Source organism: Panthera tigris, chromosome B4, assembly GCF_018350195.1.
Source record: "Panthera tigris isolate Pti1 chromosome B4, P.tigris_Pti1_mat1.1, whole genome shotgun sequence".
NCBI lineage: Eukaryota > Metazoa > Chordata > Mammalia > Carnivora > Felidae > Panthera > Panthera tigris.
The window spans coordinates 74,858,092-74,875,103 of record NC_056666.1 but is presented as its reverse complement, the minus strand read 5'-3'; the positions used below and the strand labels follow the sequence as shown (position 1 = coordinate 74,875,103).

Below are 17,012 nucleotides of genomic sequence, written 5' to 3'. Positions count from 1 at the left end.
GAGAATGCCATGTTTTTGGGGTTCTGTTATAGCAGCTTAGTCATTTACCCTAGCCAACATAATCATCCTGACATTCTTCCAGTCCTTCTCTATGTCTAAACTGAATGTTTCCCACAATTTTCTTCTCTTGAACTCTCCTTCATGGTGATGGAGAATAATATCAGCCACCTCTACCTAATGAATTTCATAAGAGCTTACATCAAGAATGCTATATTCAACGGTCAGTTTCAGTCTCAAGCAGTTCTCAGGAAAGGATTTTCCTTAACTGGCTTTCCAGAGGAGATACAGGGAACTTCAGTGATGGGCTTGGAGAAATGAGGATCTTCAGCTGTCTATAGCAGGTAGCAAGTCTCATCATAACCCAGTCCTTAAACATGATACTTAAGACAGGTGAACTTGAGTAACTTTTATTTTGGAGGCAGAGATGGGGGAGGGGGGTTAGAAATTCAGAGTTTCCAAGAACTTGGCCACTTTCTCCAGGAGCCATATTCAATGACAGTCTCACAGATTACAACTGGCTAGATATCTGCAGTGTCTTACCCAGGCCACCCTAAGAATAGAGAAATACAGCATAGATCAGAGGCAGGGGCAGGAGTGTATAGTGGCTCAGCTGAGAGGGGATGTAGGGTCTGCAGGCTGGACTCAGTTTATACTGTGGGAGAGGCTCAATAGGGAGGGTTTGCCCATCTAAGAACATGTGCCACAGAGATGCATGGGGTGAGCACATCACGGTATTACTCTGCCTCATTTCACATTGGGAGAAGAGTCTCAGCTCCCTACAAAGCCCAGGGAGAATCCTACGGCAGAGATGCTGCTTATTTTATCAGCATCCCGAATACTGTCTGGGTCCATCCCTGGCAGCGTGGCTCATCATTGCCCTGTATGTTCTGCTTACCAGGCAGACATCCCATTAGGATCTTTCACAACCCTCTTGGCACAGGTGATGTCATCACTGATGTTGTCATCCAGAAACCCTGAAAGGAAAAGTGGCTGAGCAGGGAGGGAAAAACCCCTTTTCCTGTTTCATTAATCAATGATTTTTTGAGAGGAATTCCCAGAGGAAATGGAGCCGGAGTCAGAAACCCTCTATCTCTGGAGCTCTTCTGTGGGTTTGCCTTCTGTTTGCCTGGATTTTCTTGCCTTGCTTTGAATCTGCCTCTGAGCATTGTTCCTTCCAGAGGGCACCCAGGACATACCTGAGGGTCCCGGGAGAACCTCTGTTTTCAGGAAAAACTTAGTGTGTCCAGAGTGCTATGTGGGGTATGTGGACGGGTGATACAGTCATGTGTGTGCGAGGAACAGGATGCCATGTATTGAGGGATGGGAGCCCAGAAGGTGAGGCTTAGTCAGAGGTCATTGTATCTTTCTTCCTCCTTTCTGGCAGGAAGAGCTCTGTGGAAGACTGTTTGGGCCCCTTTCTTCCCTATCCTCAACTTCTACAGCACTGGCCAAGGGTCAGGTGTTAGGGAGCAGTGCACCTGCCCCATGTCACCCAGCCCTCAGAGGGGAAGGTGTCCTTACTACTGCACATTGTGTTGCAGGCATTTGCTGAAGGGGAGGAGTTATTTTTGCACCACCACTTGCTGTTGATCTGGAAGATCCCATAGTCACTGCTGCCATTGTCATTTTTCCCATTGAAGGCCTGGGTGTTGAAGTTACTCTCATGCTCAGCCATGCAGACCCCTGTGTCAGAGAGAACAAAAGGTGTGGCTAGAAAAGGAGGATTGTTTCGTGATGAGACACAACTTCTGCTGTACTAGAACTGCCATAAAGTCCCCTAAGACTGAAATGAAGAGACTATGAGGTCCTCAATGTTATATTTATATGTATGTGTGTACACACACACACACACACACACACACACACACACACACTTTAAGTAGGCTCACACCCACCATGGAATCCAACGTGGGGCCTGAAATCACGACCCTGAGATCAAGACCTGAGCTGAGATCAAGAGTCAGACACTTAACTGACTGAGCTACCCAGACACCCCTAGATTTATATTTATAATCCATTGTGTATTCCTGGTCCTAAGCAATAATTAGCCCATGATAAGTATGTAATAACAATTTGTTAAATAAATGCATTTGGGATGCCCAATAATCAATCACAGTCTGTTTCCCAGTCTACATTTCCAGCCTCATCTTCCAGCCAAATAGCTAACTCTTGCCTTGTATATTTACCCCCCCTTTTTTGGCTTCTATCCCCAGGTATATGGAAGGGAAGAGGTGGAGAAGTAATAGAGGGGCATCCTAGAAAGGGAGCCCAAAAAAGCTATCCTTGGCGGGGACAGGAAAGGATGTTTGGCATGAAGAAAAATGAAGATATCCAAGGGAAATTGAAATAACTTTATGTGTTGTGCCTAATGGGATGGGTGACCAAGATTCTCAATCCTTCTTGCACTTTGTCATCGTCTCCCCTTCTGTTCTCACAATTCCCTTCCAACTCTCTTGTGACACGGATAGAACAGACTTTAGACAAACTCAGCAGATGGAGGTTAGTTTTTGGTGGACAAAAGGGCAGGGGAGAGGGTGGGAGGCAGCACCAGCTCTGCTGCAGGGACCTGGACTAAAAAGGATGCAGATGAAAGCCAAGGTGATGGGAGCAAACTTGCAAGTGGTTAGGTGAGTTTCTGGATGGATCCAAGGAAGTATTCAAGGGCACTGGGTGGGAAGGTGATTTCGGGGAACAGCAGAAGAAAATCTATTACAGATCAAATAATCCCTGGTGGAAAGAGAAAAATGGAGATCCTGATAGGAATGACAAGGCAGCAGAGGTGGAGACAAGAGGAGCATTCGGGGAGTGCAAGAGAGCAAATGAGTAAATGAGTAAATCACAAGGTGAAAAGGGAAAGATTGCTTGGTTGGGGAAGAAGGCCTCTTTGAGCAGAGATAGAATGATGGATGGTTCATACTCACAGTTTGCCAGGCTGTAGCCATGGAAGCCATCCATTCCCTCTGCCTTCAGCTTGCGGGCCAGCCCACACTTGAGAAGATTTTGGCCTCATATGCTGCAAAGAAGCAGCCGAGGAGGCAGATGATCAGAATGGACCTCATTTCTGTAGCTGGTGGAACCCCAGTCTGCTATGTCCAGGATGCTGTTGTCTCTTATACCCTACGGGCACAAAGATGTCTCTGATTGGGCAATAATGCTGGCAGCTCTGCCAGGAAGGATATGGTTGCCCAAGGCTAATTCCCCAAACTGGCCCCGCCAGGGTGAACTTCAGGGAAGGGGATGTAACCAAGAATAATACCAGGAATAAAGTCTCATTTTGGTGGGGGTGGGTCCTGTATTTGGGCAAATGCATGAGGAGGTAAAATGGGGAGAGATGGGAGTTGGTAGGAAAAAGTACGGTTTTCTTTTTTTCTTTTTTTTTTCCTTGCCTTGCCTTGCCTTTGCTTTCCTTTTTTGAGAGACTGTGCAAGTCAGAGAGGGGCAGAGGGACACAGAGAATCTCAAGCAGGTTGCATGCTCAGTGTGGAACTGACTCAGGGCTCGATCCCTTGACTCTGGGATCATGACCTGAGCTGAAATCAAGACCCAGATGCTCAACTGACTGAACCACCCAAGTGCCCCACCAGTATGATTTTCAAGCCTTGTGCTTTTGTTGGAATGTCCCCAGAGGGGGTTGTCCCTGTGTACTTTGCTGAACTTGGCTCATTATCTGTGGTTGGCTGAAGGTATTTTCCTACTCAGTCTAGTGGGGGGAATCCATGATTGGCATCACTGAGTTTGGGGAAATTGAGGATCTTCTGGCATCAGCAATCAGTGAACTATAAGTTGAACAGGAGACTACTAGAACCTAAGTTCATAATATCTCTGTGTCTGAAAGAAGTCATCAGATCTAAACCTCCAACTCTACTTGAATTCTTTCTAGTATCTGTGTAATCAGTGATTGTCAAACATCTTGTATTAGTCAGTGTTCTCTAGAGAAACAGAACTAAGAGGAGATATACATGGTTAGAAAAAAGCTGGGGTGCCTGGGTGGCTCAGTCGGTTAAGCGCCTGACTTTGGCTCAGGTCATGATCTCGCGGTCCATGAGTTCTAGCCCTGCATCGGGCCCTGTGCTGACAGCTCAGAGCTTGGAGCCTGCTTCAGATTCTGTGTCTCCTTCTCTCTTTCTCTCTCACCTCTCCTCTCTCTCTCTCTTTCTCAAAAATAAACATTAAAACATTTTTAAAAAGAAAAAAGCTGATTATTTTTATTAAAGCACAAGGCCTTGATTCAGTTAGATGGATAGACATTGTGAAGGAAGAATTATCACTATATCAGTACTTTCTTTAAAAAAATTTTTTTCTTAATGTTTATTTATTTTTGAGAGAGAGAGAGGGAGAGTGTGTGTGTACAAGCTGGGGAGGGGCAGAGAGAGAGGGAGATGGAGGGTTTGAAATGGGCTCTGCACTGACAGCAGTGAGCCTGATGTGGGGCTCCAACCCACAAACTGTGAGATCATTCCCCTACTCCTCTCCCTTCTGGCAACCATCAGTTTGTTTTCTGTATTTATGGGTCTCTTTCTGCGTTTTTTGTTCATTTTTTTTTTTTTTTTAGATTATACATATGAGTGAAATCATATGGTACTTGTCTTTCAGACTTGAGATTTTTTAATATTCTCTAGTGTAAATTTATCTTCCAACTGTTGATTTTTTGGCCATTTTGTGGACTGAGGTTTTTTCCAAGTCTTTTATAATGTTGGATCTCAGACTCATTTTGAGTGCGAGAACACACGTACACACTCTCAATTCCTGGTCATTAAGCTATGTACTCTCTCGCCTCCTCAGATGTGCTCTGGATAAGCTTTTGCCTCAGACAGGAGCAGGCAGCAGTTTTTCCCATCTCTCTTTAATAAAAAGAGGCCCTGTTCCCAGCCCCTCCTTTCTAGAGTGACTTTGGCTCTAGTTCCTACTGCAAGTGGAGAAATTTTGATCTCTGTTAACCTGCAGGAGCTGAACTTATAGCTGCCTCTTGCTATAAGGTCTTCAGCTTCAGCCCTACTCACAGCTTTTATTAGTTTCCTTAGATTTGTGGCTCATGGAGATTTTATTTATTTATTTATTAAAATTAAAAAAAAAGTTCATGTTATTTATTTATTTATCTGTTTATTAAAAAAAAAAAGCTTATTTTAGGTTTGAGAGAGAAATAGGGCACACAAGGGGGAGGGGCAGAGAGTGAGGGGAACAGAGGGGCTGAAGCAGGTTTTGCACTGACAGGGACGCTGGGCTCGAACTCACAAACCTGTGAGACCGTGACCTGAGCCGAAGTTGGATGCTCAACTGACGGAACCACCCAGGCGCCCCTGGAGATATTTATTTATTTATTTATTTAATTTATTTTTAAAACCTATTTAGTTTTTAATGTTTACTGATTATTTTGAGAGAGAGAGAGAGAGAGACAGATCGCAAGTGCGGGAGGGGCAGAGAAAGAGGGAGACATAGAATCCGAAGCGGGCTCCTGGTTCCTAGCTGTCAGCACAGAGCTTGACATGGGGCTTGGACCCACAAACCGTGAGATCATGACTTGAGCCGAAGTAGGCTTAACCGACTGAGCCACCCAGGTGCCCCTATTTTGTTTTTGAGCTATTATATGCCTTTTACACTTTTTCCTTTTCATTTTTTCATTTATTTTTGTGTGCTTGCTTTATGTAGGGTATCTCAAAGCATGGACTTACAGTGCAATACTGAACAGAAGTCCTATTAATAACTGAAACATTTTAAAGCAATCCATTAAAAACCCAATCTGCTTCCTTTTTTTTTTTTTTTTTTTTTAAAGCAGTCTTCATGCCCAGGACAGGGTCCAACACCGGGACTGGACTCACCACCCTGAGATCAAGACCTGAACTGAAATCCGGTCTGATGATTAACTGACTGAGCCATCCAGGTGCCCCTACCTTTTCATTAGGAACAGAAACGTGTGGTCCAAGTGGAGGAATGTGGGAATGGCTTCCGGAACCCTTCCTTTCTCCTTTCCTTCTCCTACTTCTTTCCTTTCTTACCCCTTCCACTTGTTGTTGTTTACTTTCCCTTCCATTGTCTCTCCTCTTCCCCTTCCCATCTTGTCATTTCCCTGTTCCCTGTCTTCCTTCCTCTCCCATCTCTTCTCTTCTTTTCTACTTTCCTTCTCTCTCTCCTCTGGGGTTTCTCTTCTATTTAGGTCCAGTTTTCTTATAACCTGGTGTCCTCCCAGAATTCTCAACCCTTTAATGCCAGGTAACGAGAAGGAGCAGCTGTGCCTCATGTGTCTATGCAGTCAGGTTCCACTCCAGGAAAGGGCTGGTCCTCGGTGATGTGACCGAAAGGGACAGGGTGTCTCCTGACTTCCCTTGAGGAAAGGGAGAGTGAGGGGAGGATGTTAATATTTGTTAAAATGTGTCATAGGCCAAGTAAAACACAGAGATAGAGGACTTTATTATATGTATTTTGTTTCATTGCCACAACAACCCTGTGAAGTATGTATGTGTCTGTCTTATTTATTATTGGTTTCATATCACGGATCGGAAATCTGAGGCTCAAAGAGGTGCAGTAATTTGCTGAAGCTGGTATGAGGGAGAGCACAGATCAACACAGATAGGCGTGCCTCTTTCCTCTACCGAGGTACTATGTGCATTTGACCAGTTATTCAAATGGTGACATGTTAGGAATTTCTGGCTTCAGGAGTAGACACAGGACTGCTTGTGGCAGGGGATGTCAGGTGATAGTTGTGGGGCAGGTGAGGAGAAGGGCTTGGAACTTTGTCAAAACACTGGAAATGATATTGTAAAGGCAATACATTGCATTTGTGCAGGCCTTGGGACCCACACCTCCCCGTGCCTCCACGACAATTCCCAACTTGGTCTACACCCAGGTTGACTCTGTTCTCAATGCCTCTCACACAGAAGGTGAAGGAACCCCTCTGGGCGCGTGAGGCATGCATCCTGAGGAAGCTGCTGGGTTCTTTGTTTGGGGAACCTGATGTGCAATCCTGTATATTCTGTGCTGGCCTCCAAGACACCGTTATAACACAGGATTTCACTTTTGACTTTAATGCAAAGAATAAACATCACAGAGACATTTTTTAATACTCATATACAGCTTAGGTTCTGACCACTTCCCAAGCAACCTTCTAGGCAGGGACATTTTCTCTTTGTTTTTTCTTGCTCTGTATTTCCACTCCACCCAGACAGGGCTGGCTATCCCAGGTTTTATACTTTCCTCCAGATCCTCTTGCTGGCTCTGTACATTCTGTACATCTCCCTATCTCGTACCCATCACTCAGGGTTGCATCTCCCGACATCCATGAGGAACTGGGAACTATATTCCTTTTTTTTTTTTTTTTTTGGGTCAGTTTTCCTGCTATTATTCCTGTCACCCCTGAGAGCCGTGCCCTTTCCCTACACCGAGAATCATCTGTGGCATTTGTTACATGCAGATCCCTGGGCCTCGCATCTAGAGATTCTGATTCTGTAGGTCTGATGAAGAGCCTAGAAGTCTTCATTTGTAAACAGCTACTCTAGATCATTCTGGTACCAGGTGGTCCACATCCCATACCTTGAGAAATATGTTGATACAATTCAAATAAAAAAATTAGAATTTTTTGGTGTCATTTTTAAGAGGTTTCAAAGATTTTCTGATAGAGGGAAAACTACAGAATTCTCTTGTTGAGTTTAATTTATGTCTTTCTTTTCTCATTTAATTGTCTCCTTCCTTTTCCCTACTTCCTACCTGTCTGACATCAACAACAGGAGGACTAATGGGAACTCTCAGAGCAGTGGCCCAGTTGGCCTCTTGGGCCGTAGGTATGAATGGCTGACTCCTCTCTCCCAAGGGGATGCCTTGTCTGGATGCAGGGGAACTGGCTCTCGCACCATCACTACCTACATCACTGCTCCATAGACTTTACGCTCAAGTCTGTCTCTGTTTCTGAGATTTCATTTGAAGCATGTCAGGAGATGTTAATTGTGGTCCTCATTACCATCTCCCTACCCCTTCCTTTTTCTATCTGCCAACCTTAGTCTTGCCATCTTAGATTAATAATTTGCAGATGTTCCCCACTTGGTGTTGTTCTCTGCTCTTTCTTGCATTCTTTTCCATATTCATTCATTCGTTCGTTTCTGTCAACTAATATTTATGGAGTGTCTATAATAGTTTGGCCCTGTATAAGGCATGAGATTTTGATCCCTACCCCATCCCAACTGGAAAAATGAAGTTACGTATTTTGTCAGACACCTATTTTCAATCCCTCAGTATTCATCTTTTCACTGTGGTCTCTAGTCCTCTAGACTTTGAGGAGGGGGCTAAGCTGGAATCCAGGTAGAAGTCACTAGCTGTCCTATTCCCCCTCAGTGGGGTATCACTTGGGATGAGCTGTCCCCAGAGCCTATGAAGGGCCCCCTTTACCTCTTGGTTCTTGAGGCTGTAAATAATGGGGTTGACCATAGGGGTGAATACAGTGTAGAGGACAGAGAAGGCCTTTCGGAGCAAGGGGGCCATGTGGTCTGTTGGGGCTACATAGACCACAATGAGAGTGCCATAATACACCCCGACCACACTGAGGTGGGAGGAACAGGTGGAGAAAGCTTTCTGTCTACCATGGCCTGAAGGTATTTGCAGCACAGTCCTTAAGATGAAGGCATAGGATGCCACAATCAACAGGAAGGGGACCAGTGTCAGAAAGCCTGAGATGCTCACTCCAGCTGCCCACATAACCCCCACATCTCCACAGAACAGCCCTACAACTGGAGCAAAGTCACAGAAGTAGTGGTCGATCTCCCTTTTGCCAGAGCAGAGGGTCAGAGGGGCTGCCAGGGCCAGAGTGAAGGCAGAGAAAGAAAATCCACTGACCCAGACTCCAGCAGCCAGGCAGCCACACAACCATGTGCTCATCAGGACAGGGTAGCGAAGCGGGTGGCAGATGGCCAGGTAACGGTCATAGGACATAGCAGATAGCAGGAGGCACTCAACTGCAGCCAGCGAGGCAAACATGTAGAACTGGACCAGACAGCTGACCAGTGAGATGGCCTCCCTCCCTTTCAGGAAGCTCTGCAGCAGCTGAGGCATGATGTTGGAGGTGTAGCCAATCTCCAGCAAGGAGAAGTGGCAGAGGAAGAAGTACATGGGTGTGTGGAGTGTCCGACTGGAGGCCACAGCCAGCACGATGAGGGCGTTGCCCCCAACTGTTATCACATAGATGGCTAAAAAGAAGGTGAAGGGGAGGAAGCCCAGGTGTTGCAGCTCCCCAAAGCCAACCAGGATCAGCCAGGTGGTCTGGTTTTCACTATCACCACTGGACTGCTTCCTCATCTAGATCTGGGCCCAAGAGAAGAGAAAAAGGTTAACTTTAAATTTTTTTAATGTTTATTTATTTTTGAGAGAGAGACAGAGGCAGAGTATGAGCAGGGGACGGGCAGAGAGAGGGAGACACAGAATCCAAAGCAGGCTCCAGGCTCTGAGCTGTCAGCACAGAGCCTAATGCGGGGTTCGAACTCACGGACTGCAAGATCATGACCTGAGGTGAAGTCGGCCATTTAACCAACTGAGCCACTCAGGCACCCCTAGAAGAAGGTTAACTTTAACGAAGATCCTATTAGGACCACATGCTATACTTGGCTTATTTATTTATTCATCACAGCAAGCACTAAAGATAGCCCTTATTGTCTCTTGTATATAGAGGAGAAACAGACCCAGTGGGATTAAGTCAATTATTTAAGGCAATTATGATGGAGTCATGATGTGAACCCAAGTTTGCTTGACTCCAAATCTCCTTCCATAGTCTACTATCCTATAGTGCTTTCTCAAATCCTTCCTGAGTGATAGAAATATCGGTATCAGAGAGCAGCGTAGGGCTCTTCCAGTCATCAGTGAGCTGTTTACTGACCGTCTTGGCTGAGCGTCAACAGCAGAACCACACCTGGTGACCTCTTCTGGAGGGGTGGGAGGAGTACCCATTACTTAGTGGGGAGGTGGTCCTACTCTGAGGTCATGCACATTCCTGAAGTAACCCCTCATCTCATACTGTTATTCCCTTTCCAAGAAAATGAGACTTGGAAATTTTGATGAGAAATCTATAACATTTATTCTATGTGAGATACAATCTAGAAAGATCCGAATTAACCCAGATTCCACTCCCCTCGGAAGCCATTCCTTTTCCTTGGAAAAGTGGCCTGGTGACCATTGGTAAAGCCATTTTCAGAGTCCAGAGTGCTCACAGGTAAAGCCATTTTCAAACTGTGCTCAGACTCTAATCAGTTTATTGGAAGCTGAGAATACTTCCTTTTTTTTTTGGCTTGCTGCCCTATTTCTCTCTACAGGTCACTTGGTCAATTTATCTCCCCTAATGTCAGTTATTTAGACATTTCTACCCTGTAATAAGATTCCTTCTCTTAGTCGTTAACAATACTACACTAACACCAAACACAGACGAAGACCTTGATCAATATTTGTAGAATGAATGAATAAATGAATAAATAAATTAATTAATCACAGTAATTTTCCTATGATAAATTGCCACAAAAAACTTGCAGCATCTGATTATTAATGATTGGGCTAGGGAAAGAGGCATTTAAATGATTGCTAAAATAAGAGAGGGAATCTCTGAGTTCTTCCCTAACTGAGGGAATATTGGTATATTGTCACTCAGAGTTTGAGATGGAACCATGATTAAAGTTGGAGATGGAAGCCAAGTAGGTGTGTGTGTGTGTGTGTGTGTGTGTGTGTATGTGTATGGTAGGGGGAAGAAACCAGAAAGCCCAACATGATAGAGAGTTTTCTCATTTTTGAAGTTAAGAAAGATGACATTCCAGGGGCACCTGGGTGGTTCAGTTGGTTAAGGGTCTGATTCTTGATTTTTGCTCAGGTCATGATCTCACAGTTTGTGAGATTGAGCCCCACATTGGGCTCTGGACTGATAGTGCAGAGCCTGCTTTGGATTCTCTCTCTCCCTCTGTCTCTGCCCCTCCTCCTCAAAATAAATAAACATTAAAAAAAAAAAAAGATGACGTGCCGCATTAGCAGATGGCAGCAAGAATACATGGTTTTTGTATTCCTTCCCTGGTCTTACCTTTCCCTCTGGTTTTGGGCTTATATTATGCAGACACACATTTGGTCACATGGGGGATACAGACATAGAAGGAATAGAATATTTTCAAATGTATTGGATACATATTTTTATCTTTTGCATACTAGTGACTTCTTAAAGAGCTAGAAAGAGATTTAAATTGAGAATGGAATAGATCCTAGGTTTAGCAGAAAGATGGAGCAAGGGAAGAAACTAAAAAACTAGTCAAACCAGAACAACCAACCAGTCAACAGACCCAAAACTTCTTAAGTCTTGTCAAGTCTCTGAGTCAATGCTTATGATAAAAAAGTTACTGTTGCTCTTGTTAACCAGTTAATTTGACCTTGGTCCCTGGTAAAATTATTAAATAGATGCTTTATAGAGCACGTGGAAGTCTCATAAGGAGACATCACCAGAAGCTAAATAATGCTACTAAATATAATGTCAAACCTCACATGATGTCCCTTAATGGTAGTATTAATAATTTAGTAGATCAGGAGAAAGGAGTAGAAAAAGGGCATATTAATTTCAGTAAAGCTTCATAGAAAAGATAATGACTGTGAGCTTAAAAATAACACTTTTAGTTTGGCTACTATACACCAAAATTTCTCATTAATGATTCTGAAAATCTGGAGAAACATGTCTAGTAAAAAGGAGAAGGCTTTGTCTTCTTGTCTTTACCTCTTTTGGCAGTGACTTCCATAAACAGCAAATATGCATGGCTCATCAAACTTCAGATGATATGAAAACAGAGTGAAAAAGCCAGTATTATAGGTGATAGAATTATAATTCAAAATAATCTTGTCTTTTGAAATGCTAGACTAAAAAGATGAAATTTAACCGGGGCACATATAAAATCGGCTTGTAGGCTTTAACAATCAATTGAAAAGTAGCCATTTATGTGAAAATGATTTGAGATTTTGTTGAGTGTTATGAATTGGGACTTCAGAACTGTGAAGTATGAGGAACATGTGAAGAATGTGGAGATGTTTACTCTGGAAATGACAAAATGATGGGAGAATATGATAGCTGTTTTCAGGTATTGGAAGGATCCCCCCCACCCCAGGACTTATTTATTTTATAGCTGGAGTTTGTACCTTTTGACCACCTTCATCCAATTCCTTCCTCCCCCAGCCCCCTGGAAGGATTCTTATAAAGAAGAGGGACTAAAGTTAGCTCATAGGTGCTCAGAGGGCAGAACAAGGACCAAGGGGTGATGATGGTGGAAAATCCATACCCACCTACCTGTGCTGGTTTCAAAGAGGTGATTCTTATGGGGTGGACTATTATTATTTACAGCATGATATTGGGGTATCAAAATAAAGTGAGGCTCATTGGACAGGATCAGAGGGGAGGAAATGAAGTTCCTTCCTAGAGGCTCCAGGAGTTGGCAAATAATGGGTCCCATTCATTGGAACATACTGGAATAAGCACAAGACATTTAAAAAATATGGCAAGCTCCATTCTGAATTTGTTTAGGTTGGTCAGAGGTGGTTCTCTCTGTTGGCAGAGAGTAGTGTTGAGCCAGATGCACCCTAGACACTCAGATTCAGTGGAAAGGGAGTCTGATCTGCTTTGGGCTTTGAGTCAACTCCTCTCCTGGTTGTTCTTACCTCCAGACTAAATTCTTCTGTCAGCTGTCAGCTCTGTGGACTTTATGCTTCTCTCTTATGGAGGCTCCATGTTACTGGCTTCCCCTACTCCAGAGTGCTCACAGACCACTATTGTTCTTATTCTACATGTGCTGCAGTGGACACTACTGCCTTTTCTAGAGCAGGGCAACCTCCTTCCCTTGTGGGGGGATGAAGAAGAGCCTCCTGGGGAGGAGATGTAGCTTGGAGCTAACTGGAGCAGCTGCACCTGTGTTTTGGTTCCAGGGGAATATTCTGGTCCACCAGGGACCACATCCAGGTATTTCACTCACTAATGACTTCTTTCTAGATATAGGGAAAGACTGGAAAGACATAAAAATAGCCACAATTAAGACCAACATTTATCTAATACTTTGTAATTCACAAAGCAAATATTAACTTATTTAATTAATATCCAATGCTCAGAATGAGCCCCAGGGTGTAATGTGAGTATGCTGTGATTTGATCTTGCAGCATTGGGATGGATTATCTAGAGGATGACCTATAATGGCTAGATCAGCAGTCTTTCTGTTGTGGTATGAATTAGGACCTGGGGTCCTACTTTAATCTCTTAACAGGGAGGAGGCAGGAAGAAACTGCCATGTAATTCTGTAGATAATTTTTTCTGTTTAGTTTGATAGTTTAACATCACAGATTAATATAAAACCAGGTCAGGCCCCATCAAGATAGTAGAGGCAGATAGTAAATGCAGCTGACTGACAAATGCAAAGGAAACCTGCTACAGAAATGTAGTATTGAGTTATTTCCATACGAAAACAGAGAGCAGGTCTAGGCCAGGAGGAGGATAGCATAGGGTCATGACAGGGGCTGGGTTTTTCCAGTAACAGTCTATGATGGCCCTTCCTAGAAGAAATTGGACAAGTGTCTTACATTGACAGGTGAAAGGCAGAGTGGAAAACTTGGATAAGGAAGAGGTGACCTGCAAGGAATTAATTAGCATATTCTTTTTTTTTTTTACCATTTTTTATTTTTTTTATATTTTATTTTATTTTATTTTTTATTATATGAAATTTATTGTCAAATTAGTTTCCTAGCATATTCTCTTTGAGGGAGTAGTTGAAAATAAAATATGTCTGCCTAGGTCCTGGGTTGTGTCAAGAGCCTGAGGGATATGTCAGGTGAGAAAAAGAATATCTTTCTTCCTAGGTAGAAAGGCTCTTTGTGTTTATTGACTTAGAATTTATTTTTTTTATTTTACTATTTAAAAATTATTTATTTATTTATTTTGAGAGAGACAGAGACAGTGTGAGTGGGGGAGGAGCAGAGAGAGGGGGAGAGACAGAGAATCCCAAGTAGGCTCCGTGCTGTCAGCGCAGCACCTGTTGTAGGGCTCAAACCCATGAACTGTGAGATCATGTGAGCTGAAATCCACAGTCAGATGCCTAACTGACTGTACCACACAGGCACCCCATGACTTAGAATTTATGATAATTGTGATAAAAATATCCAGCGTGTACTTAAGATTTATTTTAATTTCAACTCTTTTCTGAAGTGTTATCTGTAAGTTTAAAGTGGAAATAAAGGATCTATATCCTATTTTCTAGGTATTAAATTATATTTTTGTATAAATGTGTGTCATAACACAAAAGAAAGCTGAAGTAGCCATACTTATATCAGATAATCTAGACTTTAAAATAAAGACTGTAACAAGAGATGAAGAAGGGCATTATATCATAATTAAGGGGTCTATCTACCAAGAAGACCCAAAAATTGTAAACATTTATGCTCCAAATGTGGAAGCACCCAAATATATAAATCAATTAATCACAAACATAAAGAAACTCATTGATAATAATGTCATAATAGTAGGGGACTTCAACACCCCACTTATAGCAATGGACAGATCATCTAAATAGAAAATCAATAAGGAAAAAATGGCTTTGAAAGACACACTGGACCAGATGGACTTAATAGATTCAGAACATCCTAGAGCAGCAGAATACACATTCTTCTCCAGTGCACATGGAACATTCTCTAGAATAGATCACATACTGGGACACAAATCAGTCCTCACCAAGTACAAAAAGATCGAGATCATACCATGCATATTTTCAGACCACAACGCTATGAAACTTGAAATCAACCACGAGAAAAAATTTGGAAAGATAACAAATACTTGGAGACTAAAGACTATTCTAAAGAATGAATGGGTTAACCAAGAAGTTAAAGAGAAAAATTAAAAAGTACATAGAAGCCAATGAAAATGATAACACCACAGCCCAAAACCTCTGGGACGCAGCAAAGGCGGTCCTAAGAGGGAAGTATATAGCAATCCAGGCCTTCCTAAAGAAGGAAGAAAGGTCACAGATACACAACCTAACCTTACACCTTAAAGAGCTGGCAAAAGAAGAGCAAATAAAACTCAAATCCAGAAGAAGGCAAGAAATAATAACGATCAGGACAGAAATCAATGCTATCAAAACCAAAAACAAACAAAAAACAAAACAAACAAACAAACAAAAACACACAGTAGAACAGATCAATGAAACCAGAAGCTGGCTCTTTGAAAGAATTAACAAAATTGATAAACTCCTAGCTAGTTTGATCAAAAAGAAAAAAGAAAGAACCCAAATAAGTAAAATCAAGAACGAAAGAGGAGAGATCACAACCAACACAGCAGAAATACAAACAATCATAAGAGAATATTACAAGCAATTATATGCCAATAAAATGGGCAATCTGGAAGAAATGGACAAATTCCTAGAAACATATGAACTACCAAAATTGAAACAGGAAGAAATAGAAAATTTGAACAGACCCATGAACAGTAAAGAAATCGAATTAGTAATCAAAAATCTCCCAAAAACCAAGAGTCCAGGGCCAGATGACTTTCCAGGGGAATTCTACCAAATATTTAAGGAAGAGTTAACACCTATTCTCTTGAAGCTCTATTCAAAAAATAGAAATGGAAGGAAAATGTCCAAATTCTTTCTATGAAGCCAGCATTACCTTGATTCCAAAACCAGAAAAGATCCCACTAAAAAGGAGAACTATAGACCAATTTCCCTGATGAACATGGAGGCAAAAATCATCAACAAGATACTAGCTGACTGAATCCAACAATGCATTAAAAATATTATTCACCACAACCAAGTGGGATTTATAACTGGGATGCAGGGCTGGTTCAATATCCTGAAAACAATCAATGTGATTCATCATATCAATAAAAGAAAGGACAAGAACCACATGATCCTCTCAATAGATGCAGAGAAAGCATTTGACAAAATGCAGCATCCTTTCTTGATAAAAACCCTCAAGAAAGTAGGGATAGAAGGATCATACCTTGAGATCATAAAAGCCACATATGAAAGACCTACCACTAATATCCTCCTCACTGGGGAAAAACAGAACTTTCCCCCTAAGGTCAGGAACAAGACAAGGATGTCCACTCTCACCACTGTTATTCAACATAGTATTGGAAGTCTTAGCCTCAGTAATCAGACAGCACAAAGAAATAGAAGGCATCCAAATCGGCCAGGAGGAGGTCAAATTTTCACTCTTTGCAGATGACATGATACTCTATATAGAAAACCCAAAAGATTCCATCAAAAAACTGCTAGAACTGATCCATGAATTCAGCAAAGTCGCAGGATATAAAATCAATGCACAGAAATCGGTTGCATTCTTATGTACCAATAATGAAGCAACAGAAAGAGAAATTAAGGAATTGATCCTACTTACAATTGCACCATAAGCCATAAAATACCTAGGAATAACTCTAACCAAAGAGGTGAAAAATCTATACACTGAAAACTATAGAAAGCTTATGAAAGAAATTGAAGAAGACACACACACACAAAAGGAAAAATATTCCATGCTCCTGGATAAGAACAACAAATATTGTTAAAATGTCAATACTACCCAAAGCAATCTACATATTCAATGCAATACCTATCAAAATAACACCAGCATTCTTCACAGAGAACAAACAATCATAAAATTTGTGTGGAACCAGAAAAGACCTGAATAGCCAAAGCAATTTTGAAAAAGAAAACCAAAACAGGAGGCATCACAATCCTGGACTTGAAGAGGTATTCCAGGGCACCTGGGTGGCTCAGTCGGTTAAGCAGCTGACTTTGGCTCAGGTCATGATCTCATGGTTCTGTGAGTTTGAGCCCTGCATCGGGCTTTGTACTGATAGGTCAGAGTCCAGAGTCTGCTTTGGATTCTGTGTCTCCTTCTCTCTCTGCCCCTCCCCTGCTTGGGCTCTGTTTCTCTCTCTCTCTCTCAAAAATAAATAAACATTGAAAAAAAAAAAGATATGTATTCCAAAGCTGTAATCATCAAGACAGTACTGGCACAAAAACGGACACTCAGTTCAATGGAACAGA

General features: G+C 42.3%; 2 protein-coding genes across 2 annotated transcripts; both read right to left on the bottom strand.

The window, feature by feature from the left end:
- Positions 1-206: 206 nt before the first annotated feature.
- Positions 207-3,059, bottom strand: LOC102972398 (lysozyme C, milk isozyme-like). Its single transcript, XM_007072955.3, is given in 5 exon segments — positions 207-550; positions 896-974; positions 1,522-1,683; positions 2,922-2,993; positions 2,996-3,059. Coding segments are annotated over 5 exon segments (426 nt in total). The 3' UTR covers positions 207-501.
- Positions 3,060-8,223: 5,164 nt separating this feature from the next.
- On the bottom strand, positions 8,224-9,276 carry LOC102961708 (olfactory receptor 11A1-like). The gene has a single exon (XM_007073078.1). The coding sequence runs from the start codon at positions 9,274-9,276 to the stop codon at positions 8,224-8,226; it is 1,053 nt and encodes a 350-aa protein (XP_007073140.1).
- Positions 9,277-17,012: the final 7,736 nt, after the last annotated feature.